The sequence below is a fragment of the Marmota marmota genome, unplaced genomic scaffold (genome assembly GCF_001458135.2).
Source record: "Marmota marmota marmota unplaced genomic scaffold, marMar, whole genome shotgun sequence".
Taxonomy (NCBI): domain Eukaryota; kingdom Metazoa; phylum Chordata; class Mammalia; order Rodentia; family Sciuridae; genus Marmota; species Marmota marmota.
Genome location: NW_026005674.1, coordinates 565,423 through 584,686, shown reverse-complemented (window position 1 = coordinate 584,686; position 19,264 = coordinate 565,423). Strand labels below are relative to the sequence as shown.

Here is a 19,264-nt window from a genome sequence, read left to right as displayed (position 1 = left end):
TTCCCTTTATGTTGAAACTTATGAGGGTCTAACCCTTTATCATGCTGATCAGATAATTAAATTTAAGAAGCATCATTATAATCCATCTTGTCAGTAAGACGACAAAAAAAATAAGACATATAATACAATCCATTTATTTTCCTGATCAATTTCTTGACTTTCATTCACTATTTTTGCACTACAATTTCCATTATTATGAACAATAATCACTGAAAATCCATTCAATGATGATTTTAAATTACTGTCAGCATTTGCCTGTTACTTTGCTCCTACTTTTAACAGACTTAAGTAGCCACTTGTTATGGTTTGGATATGAAGAGTCTCCCAAAAGGTGTTAATGCAAGAACGTTCAGAGGTGAAAGGATTAGATTATGATAGCTATAGCTTCATAAATAGATTAATCTATTTGAAGAATTAATCATTTGAAAGGTCAACTGTACTGGGTGGTGACTATAGGCCAGTGGGGTGTGGCTGGAGGTAGATCACTGGGAATGTGCCCTTGAGGATTATATACTGTCCCTCTGGCTCCTCTCTGTCTCTATACATCCCAGTCACCATGAGGTGAGCAATTTCCTCCACCATGCTCTTCTTCCATGATGCTCCACCTCACCTCAATCCCAGAACTATGGAGTCAACTGACCATGGACTGACCCTCTGAAACCGTGAGCTCCAGATCAACTTTGCCTAAGTTGTTAGTCAGATTTTTGTCACTCTGACCAAATGGAAGCTTTTCCTAAGTAGATTATCTTTAATAATAAATTTGACTTCTAAGGGAAAGAGACAGTTTCATGAAGAAAAGGAGGTATCGAATATTTACTGTGACAAAAAATGACAGAAAAAGGCATTTGCATTTATTAATGTCTTTGTAATAATTATCTTTTCTTCTTTGTATAATTTCACTGGTTAAAAAACCTTATCTAAGAATTTATCTCAAATATTGTAGGTAAATAGTAATAATAATACTTCCCTAGATTGAATTTCTATTTTTCTCTTTTGCCTTTGAAGACTGATGGAAGAAAACAATGAAACCTCTGAGGGAGGTTTTATTTTGCTTGGATTCTCAGACCAGCCCCAGTTGGAAATCATCCTTTTCGTGGTAGTTTTGATATCCTATCTTCTGACCCTTGTGGGCAACACAACCATCATTGTGGTCTCCTGCCTGGATTCCAAACTCCACACACCTATGTACTTCTTCCTCACTAATCTCTCCTTTCTTGATCTTGCCCTCACTACCAGCATCGTGCCCCAGGTGTTGTGGAACCTGAGGGGACCAGCCAAGACCATCACATCCACCGGCTGTGTCCTACAACTCTATGTGTCCCTTTCCTTAGGTTCCACTGAGTGCGTTCTCCTTACTATCATGGCATTTGACTGCTATGTGGCTGTCTGCAGACCTCTCAACTACACGACTGTCATGCACCCATCATTCTGCAAGGCCCTGGCAGGAATAGCCTGGCTAAGTGGAGTGGGAAACACTCTGATCCAAAGCACCATCACCCTGCGGCTTCCTCGATGTGGGCACCGTCGTCTCCACCACTTCTTGTGTGAAGTGCCTGCCATGATCAAGTTGGCATGTGTTGACATCCATGCAAACCAAGTCCAGCTTTTTGTGGCTACATTAGTTCTCCTCCTCCTTCCCATGGCATTGATATCTGTCTCCTATGGATTCATTGCACATTCTGTGATAAAAATTAAGTCATCCCAAGCTTGGCGCAAGGCTCTAGGGACCTGTGGCTCTCATCTACTAGTGGTGTCCCTTTATTTTGGGACCAGCTCAGTCATATACATCCAACCACAGAGATCCTTTGGCCACAGCCAGGGCAAGTTCCTCACACTCTTTTATACTGTTGTGACTCCCATCCTCAATCCCCTCATATACACCTTGAGGAACAAGGATGTGAAAGGAGCCCTGAGGAGACTGCTGAGGAGAGAGCAACATTTCTAATGGACGTTTTGTACTGGAGACTTATTGAAGAGACATAATATTAAATAACCATTCCCTAATGTGCAGTGCATGTGTGGCTGCATTTACATACAGTGTGGCCCACACTGTGTCAAAAAAGAACATTTAGATTCAATTTCTGTAGCACATGAAAACTCACATATGTGTCACAAATATTTTCGCAAATTCTCTCATTAAATATATTTAAAATGTTGAAATATATAGAAAGAGTGGAAGACTTTCCCACATGTAAATACATATTTGCTTGCAAACATGATTAGGGAATTAAAATAATATTTAATGTTTGCAAAGTTGAAAAGTATATATTAGTATGAATAAATTATTGTAGTATTTCCTTTTAAGAAGAATTCTCTTATAACATTGTTGCAAACATTTTGTACCTATTGTCTAAGTTCTTTCAAGAAAAAAAAAATAACAAAACCAAACTTCAAAAGGTGGGAATTTGTTGGCATAAAGGACCAGATCTATGAATCTCCTTAAACTGCTATTGAGAATGAATTATTATTTAACAAGTAATAACTAAAATAATTGTTATAAGTAATTACTAAATAATTTAATGAAATATGAAACATTAATGTAATATAGTTTCTGCTTGATTCAGGCTCTTCTTGGCAAAAGCTTGCATTCAATTCTATTTAACAGTCACTTGCTTTCTCCAGTGTCTTTGTGGTTGTTGAACATGTGGACTGTGGAGCCACACCGCCTTGGTTTAAAGCTTTGTTTTACATACTTGCCATTCATGATTCTCTCTGCCCTTTACCTATTTTTCTCAGTTCAATCAGTTCTTACATATTCAGTATGGATTAAATAAATTAACTCATGCAAAATGTCAGAAAGTCATTCATGGCACTGGTAAATGCTGAGTGAGTCTTAACAATTTGTAAAAATACTCTTCTAAAACATAATTGTGCTCAGCTATCTCCATAGTCTTCACACACAATTTCTATCATTCTCAACATGTGCTTCATTGGTTGGTGTTTGTTGTTTTGTATTTTATATTGCATGGTGTTTAATTTGTTATTTACTGGAAACACTAAAGCCAATCAAAATCTTCCTTACACTTCTTTGTATCAGCACCAATTTCCACTTCAGTACCAATTTTGACTTTGGCATATGTGCTCTAAAAATATTGTTGAAATTTTGAGTCACAGTGCTTGGGTTCAAAGCCCAGTCCTATGAAGCTAATTAACTAGGATAGTCTTTAAGTACATACCTATACTATACCAATTCACAGTTTCCTCCACTGTACAAGAGTGGTAACAATAGTTCCAAATTTTCTTGGCTACTGTGATAAGTAAATCTTATCTTCTAGATAAGAGTTTAGCTCAGAGCTATCTATTATATATTAAGAAAAACTACCCACCTATTTTTAGCTACATCTATATCACTTACACTATTCCAAATTTCATAGCTCAATTGACCTTACCCATGTAATGATCTCCCTTATAACTTCAATCACTTTCTAGGATATTTCAACACCTTTTAACTGTGTCCAACCATGCTCTATTTTTTGGTAGCTCCTCTAACTCAGCATAAAATTGGAATGCAGATCCTGCATTCTATTTAGATTTCTCTTACCCTTGCAGACATAGGAAACTCTTCTCCAGGCTATCTCTAGTCTTAACCCATTTCATCCATCACATTCACATTGGCACTGCCCAAGATAGGATCCTCTATCGTGACCCTAACAAAGATTGAAAATATATAGCTCTGGGCAGGAATGGATTTTGGTGCAGCTTTGGTTTGGAGAGAAAACTATAATTTAATGATTGTGAATGCCCTCAGATGTGCAATATATTTTCTGCCTTACAGCCTTTCATACCTGGCCCATGGACTCCTTGTGGGTCTACTTCTAGCTTCCAAGGCACTTAAAATGTTGGTACCTGTGACTGTATTTTTAAATTTTCAAACTATTCTCTTGATGACTTATTTTTTCAATGAACACTTTGATTATTCTAGAAAAATTAAACTCTATTTATGACTATGATATTCTAATTATAAATGCCTCTTAAATCATTACAGAATGAATTCTAAAGTAGCACAATATCTCAGGTTTTCCACCATCTTGATTGAATTAGTCTTTTATCTCCTCATTATGCTCTCATTTATCCTATTATTGGAGCAGCAATTTCTGAACATTTTATTTTTATTAACCTTAGCACTTTATACCATGTCAACTTCTCAAAGCCAAAATTAAATCTCACCTATTCCACAAAGATGTCCTCATTCAGTAATAACTTCTTTTTCCTCTGACTTGCCATGCCATGTAGTATTAATTCATAAATGTATGAGAAAAAGAGAATCATTCTATTTAAACTCAAATTTAAATACTTTGTTATAGTTAGGGGAAAAGAATATAATCAGAAATCATAGGGTATATGCTTAGAAGAGTGAAATGAACCAAATTGCTTAGGGATTGTATGTTATGTGAAGGAGGCTGGACATCATTATGAGTTCTAGCAGAATATCTTGTTTTGTATAAGGTCTTGGGCACCAGAGTCATACCAACCTAGTTCTAACTCCTGAAGTGAGTTCCCTAATTTCCAAATCTATAGAGTTGGAGTAACAGTGCCAATTTCATGATATTAGTGTGAGGAGTGAGGACAACACACATAACAGGCTTGACAAGTGTCTGGCATGTAGCAAAGCTCAACACTCATTTGTCTATTACTGGTGATTTTCCTCAAGGAGCACTATTAAATCAGAAGAAACATTATTCTTGTATGTCTACTGCCCATACCAGTGGCATGGCTCTTTCCATGCTCCTGGAGAGCAGCTTTAGAATGACACTGATTTTTCTGGTCATTTTCAGATGGTAAGAGAGGTGACTTTTCTAGTAAAGTATTCTCATACCAATAATTGAAATAGTTGTCACCTGTTTTCAGGCCACAAATATAAGATAGAAAGTAAATAGAAACAAGTTTATAACTGAGAAAATTGATAAGGCCAATAGTACAATTTTGAAAGAATTTAGTAAAATTGGTAAATGGCAGGCAAGATGGTTCAAGAAAAAAATAAAAGAAAGAAATCCCAAGGAATCATTATCAGTGGTAAAAGTAATATAGCCACTATTATTATAAATTCTAAATAGAATAAAAATAATAAGTGAGCATTGTGAACCACTGCATACTTCAGAACAAAAACATATTTCCAGACACTTTGGGACTCATTTGGAGCAGGAAGGGATTTTAGCCTGGCAGGCATTGATTGTGGGGTGTTTGACAGAAACCCAGGAGGGTGTACAAACCAGAGAGAGAAGGAGGGAGGGAGGGAGAAAGGGAGAGAGAGAGAGAAAGTGTGAGAGAGAGAGAATCTGAATGAATTAAAGAAAGACATTAGAGGAAAGGAAAGGAGTGTAAACCAGCATGGGGACAGATGTGCATACAGTAGGAAGACTTTCCAAGGTAGAAGTATGGTATGTCAGGAAACAGCAGGGTATTTCCTAGGAATAGAAATTCAGCCCAAGGGAGATTACAAAACTTTTCAGTAATTTCAGCATAGTTAAATTAATCAAACTACTCCCTTGTGGTTTGAGATTAAAAGAACTTATTGATTAATTAGTAAATCATTACTGTGATGATGCTATGAACATACAGCTTTTTTCTTTCATCATTGGATGTACAATCATCTGGCAAGGATGTCTGTGGATGGTGTGATAGTGGCACCTGTCTTCTTTTCCACATGAGTGATTAATTTTTGCAGTAACATCTAATAAAAAATTACTGTTTCTATTGATCTGAAATGCCAAATTTGTCTAAAAGGACCTACCTTTGTCTACTGCCCATATTGACCATGTTTCATTCTATTCATAGTTTACAAAAATTTTTTATTATTTTTGTGAACCTTGAATTTTATCAAATACTTGATTTTGGATTTAATGATATGATTATTTAAGTGTTTCCCTTGATTCCATTATTTTGGTGAAATATACTTACTCATTTTTTAGGTTCTGGAATAACTTCAATTTGGGCAATGAGTATAATTGATTTTACAATTGCTTTCACAAAATTTCCCTTGCTTTTTCCCAAATTTATACTTCCCTAGGACAAGTATTTGAATATTTCTTTTTATTTTTCAAACATCTGATATAAAGATTTTCTAGAAATCAATTTGAAAAAAAAACCTGGATACTTGAACAGGTATGATACATAAGATCTCCCAATGATCTATAAACAAAATAATGTGGTCAAATTTACTAGTTATCAGGGGAGTACAAAGTTTAAATTGTAATGAGATATCCACTACATGCTAGCAGATGGCTAAAATTAAACGAACATAGAACATTGAGTGTGGGTATAGATGCGGAGCACTTGGGATTCTCACACTGCCTGTGGTTTGTAGGTGTTTATACAAGTTTTCTGAGTAAATGGTATTTACTAAAGCTGAATATATGTGTACTTATTTTATGACTAAACATTCTTCAAAAGCAATACTTACATTTTTATTTTCTGAAAGATATATGCAAATTATTCATAGCAGCATTGCTCATAAAAGTTAACCCTAGATACACTTAATGCCTATCAATACTATTATGGATAAACATGGTATGGAATATTCACACAAAGAAATACAATGTTGCTATAAAATTTGTGATTTACTGTATAAGCACCTTAATGATTAAATCTCACAAAGACAATGTTGAATGAATGAAGGCAGAGACAAAAAAAGTAATGTATTGTGTTTGTATACAGTTCTAAAATTACAATAATGGTTACATGAGGACAAGTAAAAGTATTATATAAAAATGAATTGAGGTCTGTTCTAGAGTGTTCCTGTGTTTTATTTCTCAATCAAGATGTGTTCACAGTATAAAAATTGAGCAACTTGCATCTTTATGAACTGTTTACTTTTCTGTATGAATAACTTATTTTAAGAATCAATAGGCTTTTAACAAAAATCCAGATTCTATTGAAGATTATGAATATCTTTCAGTCCTGGGACTTGATGCACAGAAAATTGATCAAGTGAACTGAACAGTTGTTGTTTCCTTCAGATTCTGTATGTGCTTGAAGTTTGTTTCTGCTACTCTTTTAGAACTGAGTGCAGGTCTTAGCTAAATATTGTTGGCCATCCATCATTACATTACTGCAATTGTTTTCTCAGACCTGATCCACTCTGTCATTAATATCATCTGCCTACAACCTGAATGTGCATGAGTTTTTCCTTGGACTCTAAAATATTTAAAGAAGGATTAATAGCCCTGGACGAAATGAAGCTCACCTCCTCTATTGAGCCTTGAAGAAAATCATGAAGGATGGGATGAGTATGAGTAAGTTTACAGCCCAATCTTCTAAGTTCAGCATCTGAGCACACTCATGGACAGGTTGTGTTGCCTGCTTTTTTTCTCCTTTATCAAGATGAGTCATAATTCACTTTTTTTCCCATTTTTTGGTTGTTGCTGGAACCTGGATATTAAAATATTATGTTGTAGCACTCTGGGTGCTGATCCTTCCCTAACCCCCTATGACTTGCTATTGTTTTTTGTTTGATTCTTTAATAACTTTCCTAGACTAATTCAGTAAACTCTATCTACCTGGTTGTGTAAAATCTCTGATGTTCCTGATAAGTTCTGCTTTTCTTTTTACCTTGAAATCTTATCTTACTTGGGATCAGTTCTGTTTAGTATTCAGCTAGTGATTGGTCAGAGGTTGTGTTTAAGTGTCCTGAACAAGAAAAGTGTTCACCTCTTGTTGAATACGTGGGAAGCTTGGAGACTGCCTTCACTGTTTGGAGAGTTCATGAGTTTGCTAGGTAGTCAGCCAGGGTCTAGTAATTCACAAGTTCTCATTCTGGTTACTTCTTAGAGAGGATAGCTCTTTTGCAGAGACTTTGGAAAACTAGGTAGAATTTTGGTTTCAGTGGGATGTTCTTTGAGATTTTCCTCTTTAGGTTTCACACTAGTCTGTATTTATAAGGGTTCTATGCATAGCTGTTAATGTCCAGTAATCTTAGCTGTTTTGACAATAGACTGGGACACTTATTTATTTTATTCAGCCATTTAAAAAATTTTGTTCTAATTCATATACATTGACAGTAGAATGCATTTTGACACATCATACATAAATGGAGTATAACTTCTTGTTCTTCTGGTTGTACATGATGTAGAGTTATATAGGTCATGTAATCATATATGCACATAAGGTAATAGTGTCCAATTCATTCTACTATCATTCCTACCCCCATGCCTCCTGGACTGGGACATTTGAAAATATTCTGTAGAATTAATATTTCCTATGCTACTGGGACCCTAAGATAATCTTTACAAAACTTCTCCAATTATTTTTGGTATCAAGAAAAATATCACTTTATCAGTTATTATAACTAAGTCAATTTCATAATCAAAAGCCCTTAACTTCATGAAAATTAATCATCTTCCTTTACCTAACTAAAACCTATTCTGGGATGGTGGTCTTTAGAGTGTGCAGGACCTATTGCCACATTTTCTGTATTTACCAGCTTCCAACTTCTATGTTATTTCCCACTGTTTCTAGGTTCCTCTGGTTCCTTTGTGGTTGAAACTGGGAGAAAGAAGATGTGAAGGGTGAGAATGGTCATGTTTAAGTAGCAGAGTGACATGCTTTTGTATCTTTTCCTCTGCTCATATCAGACATTTAAAGCCAACTCTTTTTCCTTTGGGCACATTCATGAGCCCATTCCAGATACTCTAAGATTGAGGACCATTTTGGTAGCATCTCTAAAGCATGTTTGAAATAAGTTTCCCTTGAGCTTGGGAAGAAGTGAAAATACTACTATCATCACTTCTTTTCATATTGGCTTACAGTTCCTGGCCAGCACAAAAATAAGAAAGATAAATAAAGTTTTAGAAATTGGAAGAGATAAAATGAAATTCTTTATTCACAGATTATGTAATATATAATAGAAATTTTAAAAATATAAAATTTATAAATAAATTTCATAAGATCACCAAATATAAGTTCAATACACAAAAATCAATGCTCTCTTTAAATATTGGCTGCAAAATTAGACAAATTTAAACATTATAACATCAAATACATATAAGTAAATCTAATAAAAGGCATAAAAATTACACTAAAATATATATAATTTCTGAGAGAATTTTTAAAAATGCAAATAAACATAGAAAAGAATCTTGTTTATGGATGAGGAGATAAAATATTTTAAAGAAGACAAATCTCCACTCTTTAGATCATAGATTCAATTTGGATTGCCAGTCAAAATTTTTATAGATATTTTTTGGAAATTACAAAATTAATTTTAAAACTCAGAAGCATATTTAGAAGACTTACAATAGCCTAGAAAATCTGGAAAAAACAGAGATAGAAAACTTATACTACTAGATATTTAAAAAATCCTGCTGTATAGCTACAGTAAATGATAGAGCTCACTATTGTAAATATGAACACAGAACAGATTAGAGACTCACATTATAGGGTCACCTAATTCATGACAGTTCATTGGAGGAAAAGATATTTCTATTTTGATGTTAATAAAATTTGGTATCACTGAGTAAAACGAACAGTGACATCTACCTCACACGAGATACAGTTGTTATTTTCTTTATTATTCTTTTTATTTGTAGATGGACATAGTACATTTATTTTATTTTTTTATGTGGTGCCGGGTATCAAACCCAGCGCCTCACACATGCTAGAAAAGCGCTCTACCAGTGAGCTACAACACAGTCCCCACAGTTGTTATTTTCTAATGGATTATAGATCTAAATATGTATGGCAAAATAATAAAACTTCTAGACTGTAAAGTTGAATTACTTTAAGAATATCTTGTTCTATTTTGATTTTCAGAAATTTCTATTTTTAATAATGCTTTAGTTTTAGTATGATATAATTACATGTGTATTGATCCTAGTTGTACTGATGAATTTTGTTGTGCTTTTTTTTTTGTTGTTGTTGTTGTTGTGCTTTTCAAAGCTGATGATCTGTGTCCTTTGTTTTTTAATCTGAAAAAACTCTTAGAAGTTATTTCTCTAAATTTAATCTGTAACATAGTTCCTCAAAGCATGGGCAAATAGAGCAATAGATCTTTTTGGAGATTTTGATTTAATAACTTTTTGATTCTTCTTGTTAATCTTGTAATTGCTAATATTTTTCAGATTTTTTTTAAAGACATACATTTCTTTCTTTTTTTTAAGAGATAGAGATAATTTTTTAATATTTATTTTTTTAGTTTTTGGTGGACACAACATCCTTATTTTATTTTTATGTGGTGCTGAGGATCGAACCCAGGGCCCCGCACATGCCAGGCGAGCGTGCTACCACTTGAGCCACATCCCCAGCCCAAGACATACATTTCTTTTATCTCATTCTGTGTGAAATCTTTGGACCTTTCAATTCACTAAGTTTGTCTTATTTTTTTTTAATTTTTTTTGCTGTTTGACATATATTTTAGTTCCAATTTCAATCACTAAAATTATATTTGTATATATTTTCATTTATGTCTCTTTTTTCTAACATGGTATTCTATTAATTCTTTTCAGATTTCTTCTTCAATTCATTTTCTGAGCTTGATCAAATTATTCTTTCATTTAAACATCTCATCCACATAAGTGGCAAAGTAGTCCATGGCATCTGAAGGGGCAGAGCAAATGATGTGACTGTTCCAGGGTGAGCACTGTGTATTGCTGACTGAAATCTTGAGACATTGATAGAACTGTAGTGAACCCCTACATGACCAGAGGGCATTGAGAATCAGGTGGCTCCCACTCTAGTGTAATTCAGGAAAAAAATGAGGAAGACATTTCAAATTAACTACATTTCCATTACACTGATAAAAATGAGTGACAAAGAGTAATTCTTTCCTTTAAAATGGAAGAAATTTTTCTCACACCTGAATTTGTTTAGTGCGATTTTAATCAGCTGTATTTATAAGAGTAATTTATACATAACTCTGTACTCACTGTTTTTACTGCATAGAGTCCATTTGTATAATGACTTTCTCATGAATCTCCCTATAATAAATTCTGTTTTAACTTTAATTTCTTGATTGGTTATGTTATTTTTTTCTGTAATAAATTTTTACTTTTCCCTCAAAACAGATTAATAGATGTGATCCAGAAAAAGAAGTCTTTTCTTCTTTCAAAAATCTTTTTTAGGGCTTCCTTCATGGCCTTATTTCTCAGGCTATAGATTATTGGATTGAGTGTTGGGGGCAGAACAGTATAAAAAACAGTGAGTAAAAAGTCTGACACAGTTGGAGACTCTGAATGTGGCTTTAGAAAATCAAAGGCACTAGTAGAGACGAATAATATGACAACAGATAGGTGGGGCAGGCAGGTAGAAAAGGCTCTGGCTCTGCCCTCAGCAGATGGTATCCTCTGCACAGTAGAAAATATATGCATGTAGGTAACTCCAATAGAGATGAAGCAAACAAATGTCACCAAGGCCAAGAAGCCACTAACCCCAAGCTCACTCACATATTCATTGGAACAAGAGAGTTTCAGAAGCTGGGGGACATCACAGAAGAATTGATGAATGATGTTGGCACCACAGAAGTGGATGGAGAAAGTAGCGGCTGTGTGCATGACTCCACCAAGGATTCCACTGGCCCAGATGGCTAACAGTCCATGAACACAGGTACTGATATCCATGATGACTTCATAGCGCAGTGGAAGGCAAATGGCCACATAGCGGTCGTAAGACATCACTGTGAGTAATGCCATCTCAGCACAGCCACAGAGAGTGAATGCAAAACACTGCAATATGCATTCCCAGAGGGAAATATAGCCATTATGCATGAAAGAGTTGCAAATGGACCTTGGGACTGTCACAGAAATGTAGCACAGATCCAGAAAGGAGAGATGTTTCAAGAAGAAATACATAGGTGAGGAGAGACTGTGGTCCAGGGAAGTGGTGGTAATAATGAGAATATTGCCAATTAGAGCCACTATGTATAAGACTAAGAAAAGAGCAGCAAATAGCATTTCTATTTCAGGCTTGCCAGAAAAACCCATGAGAAGAAATCCATTCATTGTAGTGAAATTAGCCATTTTCCTTCTTGATTTCTAAGAATGATACTGACTGTAGGAAGAATGGAAAATCCTAAAAATACAATGTTTGTTATTCAAGAATCTAATGTACTTACTTGGCAAAATGGAAGCATGAAGATTGGACCATCAGCCCACCATTTTAAGCATGAAATAGATTTACATACTAAGAATTACATAGAGTAATTTTAAATGTTTTGACTCAGCCATAAGGAGGATTAGTAAAATAGATAATATAATTTAGTGTCACTCATTCTAATCAAAGGAAGAAAAAATGCATAATTGAACTAATGGAACATACAGCACCCAAGTATTATACACACTAAAGGTTTCATTCAGTTCACATGAGCACAGCACAAACACATTTTTAGAGACATTTTTGAGGTGTCTGTCTTTTTCCCAATAATCTTCCTAATTTTAAATCTTATTATTTTTCATTGAAACACAGTAATTGTACATTTTTATGAAGTATGGTATATTTTAATTTGTGCATGCAATGTGTGATAATCTGTTTTTTTAATTTTTTTTAGTTGTATATGGACACAAATGCCTTTATTTATTTTTATGTAGTGCTGAGGATCAAACTCAGTACCTCACATGTGCCAGGCGAGCCCTCCACCACTGAGTCACAACCCCAACTCCAATAATCTGTTTTTATATCACCACTGGTACTACCTGATCCTTTAATTGCAATTTCATAATTTTGTTTCATATGTAAGAGAACAAATTCTTAACATTTTTTCTTTCTCCATGCATCCTTTGGAAAAATAACGTTAAAGATACATCATTTATTAATAGCATCTATGTAAAAATTATGATATACAGTCATTGTCTTTATCACAAAATATATAAAATCATCTGAAAAAATTCTAAGTGATGAAAGGTCAAAATTTTTCTACTGCATTTTAGAAAAAGAAATTAAATGACCAATATTCTCAGGAAAAGTTACCTACCCTAATTTTTAATTAAATAAGTTTAAAGTAACAATGAGGTACAACTTTTATTCTAGTCAAATTAGCAAAGATCCAAAACCCACAATTCTCTGAGCTATTGAGAATGCAGTCATATGTGATCTTAATCATGCAGTTAGGTTGATAAAGTTTTCACAGAATCTATTTCAGGCATATCTCTGGATTTAGCATAGGAAGTTCAGTTGTCCCTGTGTCTCTAGAGGGTTAAGATAATCAACCTTTAAACCGCTTGGAAATAATTACTATTGTTATGTGCCATATTTCCTTAGATTATTTTTACTGTGTTTATTTTTATGTATTTACTGGTGGTTTATATATTGTATCATTCTTTTAAAAACCAAAGTAGTTATTATTATCACTATTATTTATCTCATTAAAAACAGTTTAATCATAATTATAATGCCACCTAATTTTTTTTTCTTTTTTTGTGAAGTGCTGAGGATCAAACCCAGGGCCTTGTGCATGCTAAGGAAGTACTCTTACTGAGCTACATCTCCAACCCATGCCACTAAAATTATTATTATGTAGATAAATAATTCAAGAATCCTCAACTTGACCATTAAATGATTGATCAATTTTTGTTACAACATGTAATAATTCTTAATGAAAATAATTTCCTTAAATACCCATTATTGAGATTATCTAATTAAATATTGAACACAAAATTGATTAATTTAAAGGAGATATTGTGAGATGAGAACAATACTCTGAAAACATATTTTTGGAATATAAAGGATTTAAAATTTTCTTTCCTTGATTCCTAATTTTTCTTTTTGGTTCTAGAGATTAAACCCTGGGGTGCTTAATCTCTGAGTCATATCCACAGCCCATTTTTAAATTTTTTTACTTTTTATTTTGAGACAGGGTCTCACTAGGTTGCTTAGGGTTTCTTTGAATTGCTGAGGATGGATCTGAATTTGTGGTCCTCCTGCCTCAGGCACCCAAGCAGTTGGGATTATGAGTGTGTGCCATCATGCCAGATTGATTCATAATTTTTATTTAAAAAAATCTAGAGTTGATAATTTTTTTTGCATGTGTGTGGGACTGGGTGTTGAACCAGCAGCATTCAACCACTGAGCTACATTCCCATCCTTTTGACTTTTTAAAAAATTTGAGACAGGTTCTCACTATGTTGCTGAGACTGGCTGTAAACTTGTGATACTTCTGCCTCAGCCTCTCTGGTAGTTGTAATTACAAATGTGCAACACAGTGCTTGGTCAATTAAAAAGGAGTGTTTAATTAGTTTTTCTAAGCTAAATGACAATGTCTGTCTTTATCTCATCTACTCAAAATCTGTAATTCATTTGCTTCACATTATTCATTAAAATATCTTTCTGAGAATCCAAGCAAACTCACCTTAGCACATCCAGGAATTTCTTGCCTAAACCTGGGGTAATTCTATCAATGTGTCAACTACCATTTGGCAAAAGGTCCAGATCTTCCTAATTCATTCCCATCCAGTAATATTTGGACAATAGATAGAAAAATAAGGTGTTTCAGTTCTTTTTCTGGCCACTGGAGGCCAAGCTATATATGTCTTTGGAGGACTAAAGGTCCTATAAGAAAGGTCCCTGAATGCTCTGGGTATTTGGGACCCATTGTAACTGTCTTGGGACTAAAATTTGCAATTCTGTGATCTTTTCCCATGGAGTATTTTTTTTTTTTTTTGTCAATTTGAGTAAATAATCACACCTACTTAATTAGAATTTCATTTTATTAGTGTCCATTAGACCAAAGCATTGTGGTTTATGCTTTGGATTAAGAAACACCCAATACCAGGAGGTTAACTCCTTTGTTCAGTTTGTTCATTGGAAAGTAAATGCATATATAGGGAACTCAAGGCAATTTGGGGCACAACTACAAAGCAGAGGTTGTTTGGCCTTCACATGCTTCCAATTTAGATATTACCATTTACTCAAAGAATCACAGCATGAGAAGGAATTGTAAGATCATCATGGCCAACCAACATCGTATCAAAATTTTAGATACGTTTTTCCAATTATGTAGTTTGTCATTCTCTGTTTTAATGCTTCAGTTCTAAGACTTTACTATAACTTTCGGACTTCAGATTCTAGGAATTGAAAGGTGAACACAATTTGGAGTTCTTCCTCATATTGAGCCCAATCTTCCATTTTACTATTTCTTATCTTAACATTGGAAGGGGTAGATGTGGTCCTTATTATTTTATTATTATTTTTTTATCAACATCTAATAATTATACACATTATGGGTACAGTGTGATATTTCAATATATGTATACAGTTTGACCTGATCAAATCAGGGTAATGAACATTTCCATCTCATTTCTTTATCGTTGGAGGCTTCAAGCTCCTCTCTTCTAGTTCTTCATAAAATATATAATAAGTTATATTGTGAAATATAATCACCTTACTGGGTTGTTCGAACACTAGAACTTATTACCTCTATACAACTGAGTTCTGGGACCTATTGTCCAGCTTTAATTCCTTTGATTTCAGTCTTTATGTGTCCTTAAAAGTGAGGTGAATCTTGTAGGCAGTATATAATTGTTTTCTGCATTATGTAGATCCTTTGTTTCTTTCTTCATCTCTTGCTATCTTCACTTGTGATCTGATAGTTTTCTGTAGTGGAATGCTTTGAATTTTTTCTCTTTTTGTTTTGTGCATCAACTATAGGTATTGGTCTTGTAGTTACCATGAGGCTTATGTAGAACATTTTACAGTTATAAAAGTATATTTCAAGGTGATAGCATCAACAACTAAACTTTTATATTCCCGTTTTAGGTTTTGAGATCAGAATTACATCATTTAAAAATATGTATTCCTAGGGCTGGGGTTGTGGCTCAGCAGTAGAGCGCTCACCTAGCATGTGTGAGGCTCTGGGTTCCATCCTCAGCATCACATAAAAAATAACTAACTAGAATAAAATATTGTGTCCAACTACAACTAAAAAAATGTATTCCTTTGTTAATAGTTTAGTTTCACACTCTTTATTAGGGACAAAATTCTTGAATACCTTACTGTTATAGCCTTGGAATGTTCTAACTTATGCTATTGAGCTTTGTACTTTTCTAATTTTTATGCTTTAAGTTAATGACCTTTTGTTCAACTTAAAGAACTTCATTTAGTAATTTCTGTAGGCTGGGCTACTGATGATGAAGTCCCTTCATTTTTTTTTTTTTGGCATGGTAAGGTTTTTATTCTCTCTCATTTTGGAAAAATAACTTTACTAGGCAAAGTATTCTTGTTTGCCATTTTTTTCCTTCAGTACATTGAATGTAAAAAATACTTGGACCCTTGCATGTTATATTTTTCATCTTTTTCCTAAATCTAAACTTCATGTCCCCAAGTTAATGAATTTTTGTTTATCCAATTTAATGTTCCAGTCCCTAGATCAAACATACTCAAAATTCAATCCCATAGTAATATCTCAGTAGTGCCAGCTAATACTTTCAGATACTTTGGGTTAATCTTGGTCCTCCTTTAACAGCCTGAGCACATTTCTACTTAATTTATGCAAGAATTTAACTCTAATTTTTAGCTTGGCAGCCAGGAGAAACATACATTCTTGTTTATGGTAATGCAGAAGATAGAAAGTGATTTTAATTAAATCATGGATCTTTTTAAGGATATTACTGGGAAAATAATTTCATCAGTCAGGATACTACAGAGTAACAGAGCTAATATGATTTTATCTCTCTCTGTCATCTATAGTCTATCATCATTTCTCCCTCTCTATATAGTATCTACCTACTTACCTATCTATGCATCATGTATCTACCATTCATCTGGTGTAAAAACTGATTCACATATTTATGGAGGCTAAAAAATCCCAACATCTGCAGTTGGCAGGCTGGAGGCCCAATAGTCAATGGTGTAGTTCTAGCCCAATTCTGGGGATCTGAGTACATGGAGAATCAATGCTGTAAGTTCCAGTTTGCGTAAAGAAGACAAATAGCTCAAGCAGTCGGCCACAGTTCTCTATTACTCATTGTGGTGACTAATTTTTCAGTCTTCGTAATGTAGTGAACCAACTACCCTCAAAATTTGCTTTTCATATATGTCTATATATGTTTATCCCATTGGTTCTCTATTTTTGTAAACCTTGACTGATACACTCAATTTTTTTTTGTCTATTTGGGTCTCTAATTGATTAGATGAGGCCTTACACATTATGAAACACAATATGATTTACTCAGTACACCGATTGAAGGATAATCTCAGCCAGAAACATCATCACAAACACAATCAAAATGGCTCAGTTAATTGTCACACAATACTAAACTTCAAAATAGTGAAAGTTTAATAGACTTCTTTTAGCTGACCATTATAAAATCCAATGAGATGAACTGAAAACCAAGCCATTCAATTTTCACTCAGAATTCAGAGGAAAATTAAAGATTTCAGGACTGCCCAGATTCAAAAAAGTAAACCGTATAATCAGTCTTGGATACATTAAGATAGCAGGAAATTCTCAAAATGAGAAATGGCCACAGAGCAAAGAACAAATTCCAGCATGCTGCTACGAAAGTATGAATACTAGGTAAAGATCTCAAGGATGTGGCTATATTATTGTTTGTTGAAGTCTCAGAAAGATTAAGGGGGAAATCTAGAATATATTCTAAAAATCTTAATGGCAGGTCTATCCCTTATAGGTTAGACAGGTCCATAAGAATCTTAAGTATGCACCTTGTAAAGAATTTCGACTAGATGTAAAAATGTTTCTAGAAATCATTTGAAGCATTGCTGATATATAATTAGCATATAAAAATCTGTCCATATTTAATACATACACCTTGATGTATATATTTCTACATTTATACATTCAGGATGCCATCACCATTTCCAAGGTACTAAAATTATTCATCACTGTCCCTCATCTCCTTGTGTTTTTTGCCTTTATTTGATAAGAATATTTAACATGAGATTTATTCTCATCTTAATGTATGTTAGTGTGTATATTATAGGGAATATGTTGAGATCCGATATCTTGATCTTTACTTGCATAACAGAAACTTTATACGCACAGAGAAACCACCTCCTACCACCAGCCGCTGGCAACCATCATTTTATTCTCTGCTTCTATGAGTTGGACATTTTTGACACTGTATATGTATAATTAATGCAATATTTGTATTTTTATACCTATCTTATTTTCTAAACATATTGTTCTTTAATTTATCCATGTTGTCACTGCAGAATCTAATTTAAGATCGAGCAATTCTATTATATGTATAAACCATATTTTCCTTTTCTTTTTTGTTTGTACATTATAAGTATACATAATAGTGTGATTAATTATGATATATATATATATATGGGAGAACAACCTTGCACATGACTGAGTCACTCCCTGGCTGGGTGATTAAGGTGTCAGGCAGATGCTGCTAGACTGCCCTGCCCTTCTTTGGTTCCAGGGACCCTGTCTTCGTGCATGGGCTTGCCTTCCTACAGCCCCATTGGTGGAGCTATGCTCACCTGTTCCTTTGTAATATTACCCCTTTCCCTGTTTGGGATAGACTGTTCCATGGAAACACCTTTTGTGTGTCCCCTTATCTTACTGTGCCCTTGGGTGTGGCCTATTTAGATGTCAGTCAACCTGCTGACAGCAGACATCATGAAGTTAGATTCAGTCCCCTGAAACCTGACCCCTTGTCTCATTTGAATAGCTTCTCCTCAATAAAAGGGGTCAGCACGTGCTGGCTCTCTCTCTTTCTTTCTGCGTACCATTAAGATCAGAGGAGCTATCACAGCAACCCCAAAGAAAAAGATATTTCTTCTCTTGTGTGGTTATTTCAAGCAGCCCAGTTAGCCCAGTTCCCCTGGAGTGACCCCTGAGTGTTTTAGTCATGAATGCAACCGGCATATATACATGAATATAGCATAATTGGATCAATCTCTGTGGTAGTCAGTTTTTCATTTCTGTGACCAAAATACCTGATTAGAAAAACTTAGAGGAGAAAAAGTTTATTTGGAGCCCACAGTTGCAGAGGTTCAGCCGATGGCTTTTTGACTAAATTGCTCTGGACCTCAGGTGAGACTGAATTACGTGGAAAAAGCTACTTAGCTCATGGCAGCTGAGAAGAAAAGAGAGAGAGAGGAAGAGAGAGAGAGAGAGAGAGAGAGAGAGAGAGAGAGAGAGAGAGAGAGAGAATGAATTCCCAAGGGCCTGCCCTCAGTGGCCTACTTCCTCTAGCCATGCCCCTCTAGTTACCACCCTGAATCCATTCAGATTATTAATCCATCTAATGAGTTACTTCAAAGGTTACTGCTTTTCTGATCTAATAATTTCCCCTCTGAACTTTTCGGCTTTGCCACATGAGTTTTTAGAGGGACATCTCATATTCAAATTGTAACAATCTCATTCCCC

The 19,264-nt window shown here is 34.5% G+C and overlaps 2 protein-coding genes across 2 annotated transcripts; one reads left to right on the top strand and one right to left on the bottom strand.

Moving 5' to 3' along the window:
• Positions 1–1,009: 1,009 nt before the first annotated feature.
• Positions 1,010–1,945, top strand: LOC107160821 (olfactory receptor 2G3-like). The gene has a single exon (XM_015507428.1). It carries the CDS (start codon positions 1,010–1,012, stop codon positions 1,943–1,945), a length of 936 nt encoding a protein of 311 aa, XP_015362914.1.
• Positions 1,946–10,925: 8,980 nt separating this feature from the next.
• Positions 10,926–11,948, bottom strand: LOC107160820 (olfactory receptor 14J1-like). The gene has a single exon (XM_015507427.2). It carries the CDS (start codon positions 11,946–11,948, stop codon positions 10,989–10,991), a length of 960 nt encoding a protein of 319 aa, XP_015362913.1. The 3' UTR covers positions 10,926–10,988.
• Between the last annotated feature and the right edge of the window lie 7,316 nt (positions 11,949–19,264).